This window comes from Lates calcarifer, linkage group LG6, assembly GCF_001640805.2.
Source record: "Lates calcarifer isolate ASB-BC8 linkage group LG6, TLL_Latcal_v3, whole genome shotgun sequence".
NCBI lineage: Eukaryota > Metazoa > Chordata > Actinopteri > Centropomidae > Lates > Lates calcarifer.
This window is the reverse complement of record NC_066838.1, coordinates 11,314,790-11,327,003: the sequence shown is the minus strand read 5'-3', so window position 1 is coordinate 11,327,003 and position 12,214 is coordinate 11,314,790. Positions and strand designations below refer to the sequence as shown.

At 41.0% G+C, this 12,214-nt stretch overlaps 1 protein-coding gene across 14 annotated transcripts in view; it reads left to right on the top strand.

Annotated features, from left to right (window-relative positions):
* Nucleotides 1–352: 352 nt before the first annotated feature.
* The window catches only part of kif1b (kinesin family member 1B), a 57,296-nt gene continuing 45,434 nt past the window's right edge, over nucleotides 353–12,214 (top strand). For 6 of the 14 annotated variants that reach the window (XM_051071176.1, XM_018665843.2, XM_018665845.2 and 3 more), the window contains exons 1-2: nucleotides 355–664; nucleotides 1,883–2,036. In XM_051071176.1, coding sequence (XP_050927133.1) covers nucleotides 1,931–2,036 — 106 coding nt within the window. In that variant the 5' untranslated portion in view covers nucleotides 355–664; nucleotides 1,883–1,930. Of the gene's footprint in view, nucleotides 665–1,882; nucleotides 2,037–12,214 lie in introns of all 14 variants that reach the window. The other 8 variants (XM_018665848.2, XM_018665847.2, XM_018665850.2 and 5 more) reach the window with 4 other exon arrangements.

Genomic DNA, 12,214 nt, shown 5'->3' with positions numbered 1-12,214 from the left:
GGCATATATGTTTTTAAATGTAAAACAGGATTGTAGTCATAGTGGTGTTTATGGAATGTACAGTCGCGTTTGTTTTTGTGAGGCACATGCTCCACTTCTCACTAGACGGCGCTCTTTGCGGTGACCCTCGGTGTTGCGGTGACAGCGGTGCGGGGAGCGGTGGGTAGAAATCCTGCAGTGTGGCGTCACGGTCGTAAAAAAAAAAAAAGAGAGAGAGAGAGAGAGAGATAGACCCCGCCCACTCCCTCTTCCTTCCGTTTTTGAGGATTACCATTGGCTCTTCGACGCATTAATCGCCGACGTCTCTTCGCTCATTGGCCCGTCAGGCTGTCAGTTAGCGTGGCCGAGAGGGAGTTGACGTAATCTCTTCGGTAAACCAAGGCAATCTATCAATTCTCCTTTTCGCCTGTGTGCAGATAGACGGTTCGCCCTTTATCTATAGTGGAAAGTAATCTTGTCAAGAATTCACTGGTCGCAATCACAGCTCCATCCGGCGGAGGATACCGCTATAATGGGTGTTTTTCGCGAAAGTGGACTTTATAACAGTTGTCGTGCTCGTAGATTCTGATAAGAAAAAAACACCACATTTTGACGCCCGCTAGCTAACGTTACTTCTCGCCACTGTCCCGTGGTGTTGGTGTTGTCTTGGTGAGAGTCTTCAAACGTGAGTAAAAAATATTGCAATAATTACTTTATTTACATGTTTAATGGTTGTAGTGCATGAGATTGTTGTTACAGATTAATTTCAGGCAGTTGTTGGTGGCTGGTGAGCGGTTGTCTATATTAGCTAATGTTAATTACAGACGTGCGAGTGCCTGGCCGTGTGTTTGGACCGTTACACTGCCCTGGTTTCGTTAACAGTTTTATATTACAATTTATTTTTAAATTTTTTTTTAGTATTAATCCTTTACGAGAACACTGTGTGGTTGAATCCGCCAGACACCGGAGGTTAGTTAGTTAGATAGATACTGAAGTCACAGCCGTCAACGTCTCATGGCTTACCACTAGCTTACAGTGACGAAAACATAACCGGTACCGTAAGAAATACTGCACCCATTTGGATTGAATGTTATATTTCTTATATCCTCCCGTGCAGGGTACACTAGGAACAATGTGTCGAGTCTGTGCTGCTGCTAAAATAAGCATGCAACTCCTCCCTGCACTATTCCCTGGTATACAGCAGTGGAGGATTAGCCTACTTCCCTAACATCGGCGAATTTAATTTTTAAAAACGAAGATTTAAGCTCTTTGTCTGCACAGAATGGACACTGTCGGATGCAGCAGACAGGCCCAGCTCACTGTCCCACTGTAGCCCACACCAAATAGGGTAGATAGAATTTCATGGGCGTATGCTTTAGCAAGTATGGCTGACTGCAAGGACATGGAAAAACATGAGATATTTGGCCTATGTAGACTCGGGACGCGGGAGGTATACCTTAAATTGACTGTAAACGTATTGCAAAGTTGTGTTATTATCAATCAAAAAATCGTTAATTATGCTCTTTATGCAGCCCAATTCTTATAAGCAATAGTTCTTTTTATTCAATCAAAAGCGTATTTCACGTCTATTGTGGATTTATAAATTATATACATCTCCTTGCAGCATCAATTATGATTGTTAAACGTTTGATCGGCTGCTGTTTACAAAATATTAAAGCGCTTTACTGGCTTTGGTCGGCCATATTTGTTGAAGGCTGTCATTGCTGGAAATTGGGAGGTGGTGGACTTTCATTGTGTTTGATTTACATTTTGTGAGTACTGCATTCTGCCAGTCTACATTTTGTAAATGAGAAAACAAACACAGCCTTGCCTCATTTGTTTAACATCAGATATTTATTTTACTGAGGTGATGCAAACATGTCTTCCTCTGTGTTTCCTTTAGGAGGGATATACAAAGAATCTAGCTGGGAGACAGACCTAAACCGCCAACATGTCTGGGGCGTCTGTAAAAGTCGCTGTTCGAGTTCGGCCCTTCAACTCCAGGGAGATGAGCAAGGAGTCAAAATGTATAATTCAGATGCAAGGCAACACAACAAGTAAGTGGTCCACTGGCATGCACACAACAACACAGTTTCTTAAATCTATGCAGGCTTGTCTGCAAAGAGAAGTTTGGTATACCACACATGCACCCGCGTGGTCTTCCTTCAGGGGTCTTAGCAGAGAACAGTAGAATGAGCAAACTGAATAGTGGACGGTTGGGGACAAACAGCTTGAAAGAGAATAAAAGGCTTACAGAGTGAAATTCCTCCTCCTCTGAAGGGGCCTGCATGCCTGAGGAGCCTCTGTGTGTGAGAAACGCTGAGTTGGTTCATACTGGGAGACCCAGGGGTCGCCACACAGCCTGGCCCGCTAACACCCCCAATTCATCAAGGCTTTATCGCACAGTTGGTGTTTTAGAACGGATATGCCTGCTGCTTTGTAGTTTATGAGTATGTTATCTCTAAGTGTATACAAACAGTTTGTGAAGAGCTTGTAGAGGCCTATAAAGTGTTATGGCCAGAGATTAATAATTTACAGAATGTTTCACTTTTTATTTTGCTGGCAGTTTCACCAAAAAAGGGCGGTTATATTTACAAAGGTCCACCGACATTAGATAAAGTGAACGCAATTTCTCAAATGTTGCAGTGTCATCAGACTGTGTTGTGTAAATTTACTTGATCTGCATCCTAAAGCTTTAGTTTTATGATGAGGTCTTTAAACATGTACAGGATAGATGAAAAATGGCTGCAAAATTCCCTAAAATTTTAAATTGATAGTGGAAAGATGGATCTATTCATCAAATAAACAAAATACTGAATTTTGATACTCTAAATAAGTTTACTTGTGAAGTTTGTTGAAAATGTTTTTTGAAAATTTCATAAATATGCACATTGGATGAATCATCTCATACCTCTCCATGAACATGTTAAACTCAATGGTGTGAATCTGTGATGATTCCCTGCTTTGCTGCTGTTACCTTGGAGTCTGTGAAAGGATAGACAATAGCAGAGTAAGAGGAGAAAACCTGAATGTGGTTTGTAGTCTTTTGATTCAACCTGCTTACTTGTGATTGTGAGTCATCAGGTACTGTGAAGTGCTAGCTGCCTCCTTACTCATGCCTGCACCGTATGCCCCATTTCAGCTGGCAGATGAACACAGTCTCCCTGACATTAACATGGAAACATTTAATGACCCAGTAACAAGACAGCATGTGACGGCAGAAACCTGTTCTTCCAGCAGGCTCTGTTATTTGCCTCGAGTTTTGTCTGTCACTCTTCTTGGGCTCGTTAGACTAAGCCAATATGAATCTTCCATAAGATCAAGTGTCCCCACCAGTTACGGCTCACTTGCCCTTTATCTCTTATACTCTACCAAAGAGAAGCTTTGTGTGAAATCCCCAGTACTTTTACTCCATATCCCTGGGTTTTCATTATGCCAATGTCACTCGGAGGTGCTGGAGGGTGACTCGTGGTTTGTAGCAGAACTGCAGTGGAATATGCAGTGTTTTTTTGGGGGGTTAGTGAGTGAGTGAGTGTGTGAGCGAGGGAGAGGAGGAGGCTGCAGTACTGCCTACTCTACCTCCTATCACATGGGCAGATTGCAGAGCAGAAAGGGAGGCTGGCAGGTGGCCACACTCTCTCCCTTCATCAGGACTTCATTGCAGATGGTATGCTGAGAATGCTGTCTTATTAGGATGCTGAGAGGTTGAATGGTAGCTCGTGACTCAAAACATGCACAGGTTCATATAGTGCACACAGTTAAGGTTAAAGCACATGTACTGTGAAAATCTGACATTTCTGTAGCTGTAGCTGTAGCATCACTGAATGTCCTCACACTTTGTGTCTGTCGCTGTCTACCAAAGTCATATGTAACTTACGTTCTTAGTCTAAACAATTCAATGGTGCTTTGTTTGGGAGGCTAAGAGGTCATTTGCACAATGTTTAAGTGGATGGTTACACTTATTATGACTTACATCAGCACAGCAAGTTATGATAAAATTATTTTGCATTTGAGTTTTTACTTTTTTGAAGTATTGCACAAATTATGTTTCTTTGAATTAGACTGTTGGTGTTTTCTGTCACAGTTACGCTGTATGATTGTTTTTCATGACTAACAAATGTGTGTAATTCCTTTATTTGGAATTATTATCAAACCACATTGTCTAAAACACATGAAAATTTATATTTTTCACCATCAAAGGCAGTGTATCTATGACTCATCACAAAAAAAATCTGTTTTGAGCATCAAATACTCAGCATTATGTTTGATAGGTAGTTATAAGATATTTGTAATTTGCTTGATTTTTATACAACTGAAATTCATTTTTCTAACAGTGTATTCCTATTATACCCACAATTCACAACCGATAAAAGTATTACAACATCCATGGAAGCTTCTCAAATTACTACTGCAGCAAAATATACCCCTCAATTTAGTATGTCTTTGTTTAGTATAGTATCCCATACTTTTGTTAAAATGTCAATTCAAATATTTTGTTTCAATCAGAATCAACAATGCAGTAGTCTTTTATATTAGGGGGCCTGTAGTGATTTAAATGGGACTGAAAGCTGTCTGACAGAGGTGGGATGTTTTATGGAATTGCTTGGTCAGCTTGTAGGTGTTTGGCAGATGTGTGGATGAGGCCGTGGCGCTCCCCTTATTGTTGTGACTCGCTCAAGGGCATATGTGTCTGTCTGTGTGCATGTGTCAACAACACAAAGAAAAAGAGTGCTTGGGGGCAAGGGCAGGATATGCTGTCTCCCTCTCCCTCTCTTCTCTCCTTTTCACCATGCATAGAGGGTTGTCAAGGATAGGGTGCAGGCAGAGGGGCAGCAAATTGATTATCCAGTGTGCAGGAAATGTGTGCAAGGCCTCTGCAGGCAGGCTGGAAACAAGTGAAGGCCTCTTTCAGTGGAAGCTCTTAAACATACCAGAGCTAATGTAATTATAAAGGGGTGACGCGATGGGCTATTGCGTTAGTTAGTATTGGTGCTCCAAATGTTGAATAACTCCAGGACACCCAGAGCCTGCCTTCATTAGAGCCCTGATGTGTTCTCCACATCGGTCTCCAGTTACGTAACCCATGTGTTATGTTCCTTCTCAGCCAGTAAGCAGCCGCTCATGTATGTATGGCCAAAAATGGTCGATAGATCTCGCACAAAGAGAAGCAGATCCCTTATGTTGAAGCATTATGTTCACTTCAGTGAAACAAACCTGGCTACAGATAAGACTATTATCCACATGATCAATTTATTCCATTAGGGGAGATGTCCAATGTTAAAAATGGTATTTGTAATGCCTCTTCAAAAGCTATCCACGTCTTCAAGTGCTGGATGTTACACAACATCACCCCCTAATCTAGGAGTACACAAATTGACAAATTGTTAGAACAAACAGAAGGTCACCATATCAATTAGACCTTCACCTTTCAGATACAATTCTGCTGAGTCTCCTCTCGAAGCTGGCTAAGTGGATGGTGACCTTACAAAAAACCTACAGGGAAGAATTAGCTGAGCTCCAGTGTCAGTTACACATAAGTGGAGGCCATCCATCACCACAGCAGAAATAACAGCGAAAGCATCTCATATGAATGGATTGTGGTCAATGAGGAGAGAGCTGGCAGGACAAGTTGGGGGGGGGGGGGGGTAAGATGGGGAGCATGGGTTTGGATGAGGGATGGTCATCCTTGCTGCTGAACCCCTTGCAGACAGGGCCGATTGACCTGATTAGAACCAGTAATCCGCTCGCTTGCTTCAGGTCGCCACGCCCTGCCTCCGTAATCCCCATGACCCTTGTAGGTGTAGCCGCTCAGGGTGTTACATTCCTCATCGCCTCATGCTGAGATTGTTTTGGAGCGACACACATTTGCCCACATGCACTGCTTAACAGAGTAGACTCACACATGCCAGACTGACCTCCTAATGAGGAGGGAGGACAGGCAGATGCCTGTGTCTGTTATCAGCTCATGCTGTGTCATGGGACTTTCAGGCCAGAGGCACAGATGCATGTTGTGCACCTCAGCCAGCTTTCAATACACCTACCTGCAACAGCTGTACAACAAAAAGTGACTTACACTGTCAGTTTTGCAATGTACTTTACTCAAAGTTTAAATCATTTAGTTAGAAGTTGAGACAGTCTGTGAAACTTTGTCATAATAATGACCAGGAGGAGACAATAATCATATGAGTCAGAGTGTGAGGAAGTGTATCTCATGTACCTATCGCTGTCATATCTCTTTTATCTCTATATGTGGTTTTCTTCTATGCTAAGTAGTCAAGGCAACAGCATTAGTTTTCTTCTGCTGCAAAAACATCTTGAATGAATGAATAAAAGCTTCTCACATCTTCCATATGCTTCATGTCATGTGCTCTAGTCTGCTTTGGCTCACAACGTTCTGTCTCTGCTTTATAAGTTGTTGTGTTGCAAGTTGTGGTGTGATGCTGAGGTAATTATTGAAAATGTAGGGAGAATGTTCATGTAGACAGGATCGAGGTGTATGTCTTGTTGGATGTTGACTCCATTGCCACAATATTTAATTTGAATCAAGTTTTAATTTCATTTTTGAAAAAAAAATCTGTTCATGAAAATCTGTGTTGTGAAAGTCTGTTCATGCAATCTGTATTATATGTTTAGAGCACAGTTTACATTCAAACTGGCCTTTCCCATTAGCCCTGAATCATTTGTCTTTAATAAGTGTTTTGCAACGAATAAGAAACCACAACATGGCGTTGCACATCAGGGAGAGGCTGAATGCTGGAATGTACAAGATGTGGCAGAGGTCAGAGGGGCAAAGTGATAAATACCTTCTCTTACTAAATTGAGGTTTCAGCTTTGTAGCTGATTAAGCCACTTGTGGTTTTCACTCCACAAGTTATGTTGAGATCACCACCCATTAAATTCCTTCTTTTCAGTATTTAAAGATCAGAGTGTTAACACATCTTTCCTCTAGTGCTGTGTCAATTTACTTAAGCCCCTAGCATGTTAAATTTAAAAACACATTTGAGGGTATTGTCTGAACCTAAAGTCTATGGAAACGTACTTTAACAATTTTAACGAATTTATCGGCATTATCTCTTTTCAACATTCAAGGGGCTTAGGATCAGCTCCAGATGTCTTTATATGTATTAGCAATGATGCAAAGGAGTACACATAGAAAACCAGCAAATCTCATTAGATTTGGTTTGTCACATGATATGCTCATGTAGATTAAAACTGCTTCTGTCAGATCTATATTCTAATTGGTTTCTCTGCAAAGAATCTTATATAGCATACAAGCTACGGTGTTGAGTCGCACAATTGTCTTTCTTACATCATGAAATTTTTCCCATGCATTAGCTTTTTTAGATTTTGTTCTCCTCATTGTTTTTTAGCTCAGATGTCCTTCCAGCCCATGATGGGCTGAGTGGAAACTGTTTGATCCTTTTGCAGAAAATATGGGATATTAGAGGAGTGGAAGGGATCGGAGCTGACTCGGGAGGGGGAGGGGGCACGTAAACGCAGCCACAGCAGTGAGAGACAGTGAAAGTGGTGCACGAGCACTATTCACGTGTAGGACAGCGTGAGGTGCCATCACACACACTTGCCCAGTGAGGGATGATGGGATTTCAGTCATAATGATGGAGGCTGAGAAATGCACTATATTTATGCAGTTAAACTACAAGAAAAGGAGAAGCATGCATCTGTCAATGGGTAATCATTATCTTTGCAGTTTGTGCCTCTACTGCAAAAAAAATGTCTGCATTTATTTTCAATAAAAAACAACAAAAAACATAAAAATGCCCACCAGTAGTATGAGATAATTTTATTTAACTAATTTCAGGAATTTTCTCAAGGTAAGCATCAGTATCTTTAAATGACGACATTAGGGCAGATGAATCTTAATAGCAGAGCATCATAAATTTAGAAAATCACTATGGCCATGTTTTTTCTTTAATTGGTAAAATAATTCAGGACTTGATCCTAAATTAAATATCTTGTTCAGGTGATTTTTGTGGCTTGGATCCCTTCAGAAAAACAGCAAGATATTGATTCTCTCAGAGAGCTTTTCCTAGAGGCCTCTGCTTCGATTGGCTGCCGGTCTGCAGACCAAACAAATCCATTAATGTTTGTAATATAACCAGAGATAAAGGCCACCCACCCACCCACCCTCCCTCACATAACAAGGTGGAACAACACAGTGCAAAATTAGTCCAGTGAAATGCAGTTCAGACAAATGCTTAAAAAGTGTCCTAATTTCACAGCGGAACCCAAAACATTTGAAAGGGTTACGGAGATTGTCTGTACAACAAAATGGTCACTGGCTGATTTTGTGCATAGAGGGCAGGGAATTAGGAATGCGTGTACACGTCTGTATGCATGCATCCTTGTTGTTTATGCAGACAGGGTAAGAAGAAAATGCTAACAAATGAAAGGCTAACAAATCTGACTTGCTAAGTGAGGTCATGATTATTTGGGCCTGTGTGGCTGAATATAGATTTGTGTAGAACCTAATGTTCTTTTATTGTCAGCTCTTTACCAGCACGGCATCCCCTCCTCATAATCAGTGGGTTTTTCGTTTGTCCTTTTTAAATCAGGTCGTGCTCACAGCTGCTCACATCCATCACCATTCATCTCTGACTTGATGATGGAAGCAGTGACTTACAAACATATAATGGTGTGTTTGTTTTAAAGTTATGGCACTCCAGGCTTGCTAGCCTTACCTACTCTTTGGTTCATTGCCTGAGTTGGGTGAAAATGGCTGGACTTTCCCACATTCAAAAGAGTGAATGTGTTGTTTCAGTTTTTGTGCCCTCACCGACACAGCTCTTTTTTCCAGACTGTATTGTTTGGTTTCCTCCCACAGTCTGAGGGCTGAATTCAGAGGCAAACTGGAGAGCTTTGCAGTCCAGGCACGGGTAGCTTGGTGGGCATCATGCTCACTTTGTATTATTCATGAGTATGAAGTGAGGGGGGTTGGCAGTTTATTATTTTTGAAACCTTAATTAATAAAATGGCCGAGCTGACTCTTGATCTGGTTGGCCACTGGAATCCTCTGCCTCTCCAAAAGAGGGTTGTCTGATGCTGCTGTTTGAATAGCAAGCTCAGATCAGAAGCATACACACATACACATTAATACATTCACACACCCATACACACGCACGCACAGATACACACAGTTTCACGCGTCATTTCTGTCCTCTACAGAGAAAACGCTGCATAAAAGGTGTTAGTCATCTGACATTCGCTTGAGGCATCAGTCAGTGCTTATCCTTAACGTTTTCTGGCTTCATAGAACATGTCAAACAAGTGATGCAGCTTGTTTTTTTTGTTTTTTTTTATTTTTTTTCTTTTTATTTTAAAGAAGGGGGTTTAACAAGAAGATGTGAGATTTCCACAGATCCATGTGCCAGGGTTGTGTTTGTGATGTCATGATGCTTACATAAAGCCAGAAAGCATTTAAAGTGAGACTTCAGTCTCTGAGCAGAGGCTAGTTGAGGAAATCCAGGTCACTGCTCTGTAAAATGGGCGCCTTTTGTGAGCAGTGAATGTAAGGGGCTCTGTATTTCCCGTGTCTGTACAACTCGGTCTATGTTGTTTTCAACACTCAGCCATTCTGCCTGGATCATATGATGATCTGCATGATGTTTTGAGGCAAATCTGAGGCAGTGTTTAATCGTAATTCAAGGAACTGTTTTGAAACAGCATATTAATATTATAATGGAAATCCATTGTCTTATAGTTCATTTCTCATCATTACTTTCACTTCTTTTTAAATTTATTGATAACCAGCACTGGTTAATATTTGGAAAGCTTTCTAGAACAAGGCATGAATTTTAAAGTCATAGATTAAAGTCATAGTTGGAGTTGGAATTAGCATCTCTCTCATGGCAGAGACGTTTTATTACTGTTCCTACAGTATGCTGATATTTTATTTGAACTGAGAGGAAAAATTAATTTTGCGTCGTGATACCAAATGTTTAGACATCTCCAAGATATAAACAGTGGAAGAAACACTTCATCTTTGATCCTTCTCAGTTTTTGTTTTTGTTCCTCAATGAGTCACATGCAGACCCACTTCCCTAAAGTTCATTGTGAATAGGTTGACACAGGCAACTTTGAATTGTTAATACATTAAGTGCTATTTTTAACTGGAAAATGCCAGACTCGTCTAAAGCTGTGGAGGTATTTCTATAGCTTTCCATGAGACAGGATGTGCTGAGAAAGACCTCTGACCTTTGAGGCAGCACCTGCAAAGAGGAGAATATCCTCTTTGGACCTGATCCATGTGAAGCAACTTGTCTCTTTGAGCTAAGAAAACAGCTGAAAAGTCAGACTGAGGAACCTGTATCATTTTGTTAATTTTAACACTGAGGTGCAAAACAACAACTATGTTCATTTGACAAGTTGGTGTATTATGTGTCCAGAAATTGGTTAGACACACAGGGCATTACACTTGCATGCCATAGACATGTAATTTGGATTGTTATTGTTATCTCAACTCTGATTTCATGCCAGCTCTATGTGCCTTGTGGGTTTAGCTCACCATGTCATCACCTGAGAGGCTGCCTGATATCCCTGTCTCTTTGTTGTGGTTCTGTGTTTGTTTAGCTTCTGAATGGAGTCCTGCTGGCTTAGCATGTTTTCTCTGTCTGGTGGCTTCTAGAAGCCTCTCTTTAGTCTCTTTTATAATGGACTCAGTGAGTCTGTGTGAGCTGCTAATATCAAAAGGCACTCTCAGCCCTAGCTAGCTATCAGTGTCTGTGGTCTGAGAGCAATGTATGGTTTGGCTACAAGTTTGGCGGAAAGGTTGGGCGGCTGAAATCTGTCCATTCCTTCCTGTCACTGACAGTCTGTCGGCATGCGAAGCACTAACCGCCATCTGCTGCTGTATAAATAGACAGTGGTCAGAGCTGGAACAGCTGGCACATAGGCCAGGACTGCGCCCTTTCCCATTGCTTTTTAGCCAGACAGGCAATCAAACCCATATTCATTTTAATGTATGAGTTTTTTTTTCTTCTACTTCTTTTATAACAATTCTGAACAAACCTGATTATCTGGTTATAAGACAAAGCTTATAACAATGTGTGTGTTTACAAGCAATTGAATGTAGCAATTTTAAATGTTAGGTTAACAAGAAATCTTTTTCTTTAATTGAGACAAGAAATTAGCAGAAATTTTTTAACTAAATGTATATGCATAATAACAACAAAAACTTGTCTTGTCTTGGCTTGTCTTTTCATTGCACTGTTACTCCAAATACTCAAATCCCAAAAAATATGGTAGGTGGTAGGAATTCATTCTGATTGCTGCAAGTAAACAGAGGCTTTTTATTGTAATGGATGTGACATAGGAATAGTAATAGTAAAATTTTTTTTTTTTTCAATGTGGTCTATTTGCTTTTGATGCACAGTTTACATTTAGTTGACTCCAGTCACTTGCTAGCGAAAACATTTAAAGTGTCTTTTTAAAATAAATTTGGCGGCCTCTTTTTCTGAAAAGACAGGGGGGTAAGGCAGTGTGAAAAGGGTCATTGTGATAGAGGGGACTCGGCACATAAAGCCTTGTCATAACAGATTACCTAATGTGTTTTGCTGGCTCTGTTGTCAACTGCAATACCCTGCATTCAGTGCATTGTTCTGGTGTCTTCCTGCTTTTTTCCCTCTCCTCTTTCCCAGTAGGAAGAGAAAAATTACGTGATCAGCCTTCTGAGTAGAAACTGAGGATTACAAACTAAGAGCCTTCTTTTACAGTTTAAGTAATCACTCTAATGTAAAAGCTTATCTGATAAAATGAAAATGTGTGCTCTTGATATTAACAGAAAGTTAGTTGCAGTTTGTCTGAATTGATGGTGGTGATATGGATTCTGGTGTGATGGGTCTCGTCTCCCGGCTAGACAAACTCATCTACCTGTCTGGAAAGTTCCAGGGGTTTTTGGCAGAGGTATTCAACAGAGGAGCATTGAACTGCTGTGTGGATATTTTTTAATTAAAGGCCATGAGGCATCTCCCTGACCAGACATGAAACTGCACTGTATCCAAGGGTGTAATCAAGATACCACATGTTTGGTTTCTGTTTTGGAGATGTTGTATGTCCTGTGTTGTGACTGTGACAAGCTCAGCTGTTTGTCAAATGTGCACAGCAGTGCTCAGACACTACTTTTAGCCTGCAGCTTTGAGCTGCATCCAGTGACAACTCTGTCACCTGTGCCGCAGCCCTGGCAACCAAACCATCACACACTCTCTTCCAAAGACACTGG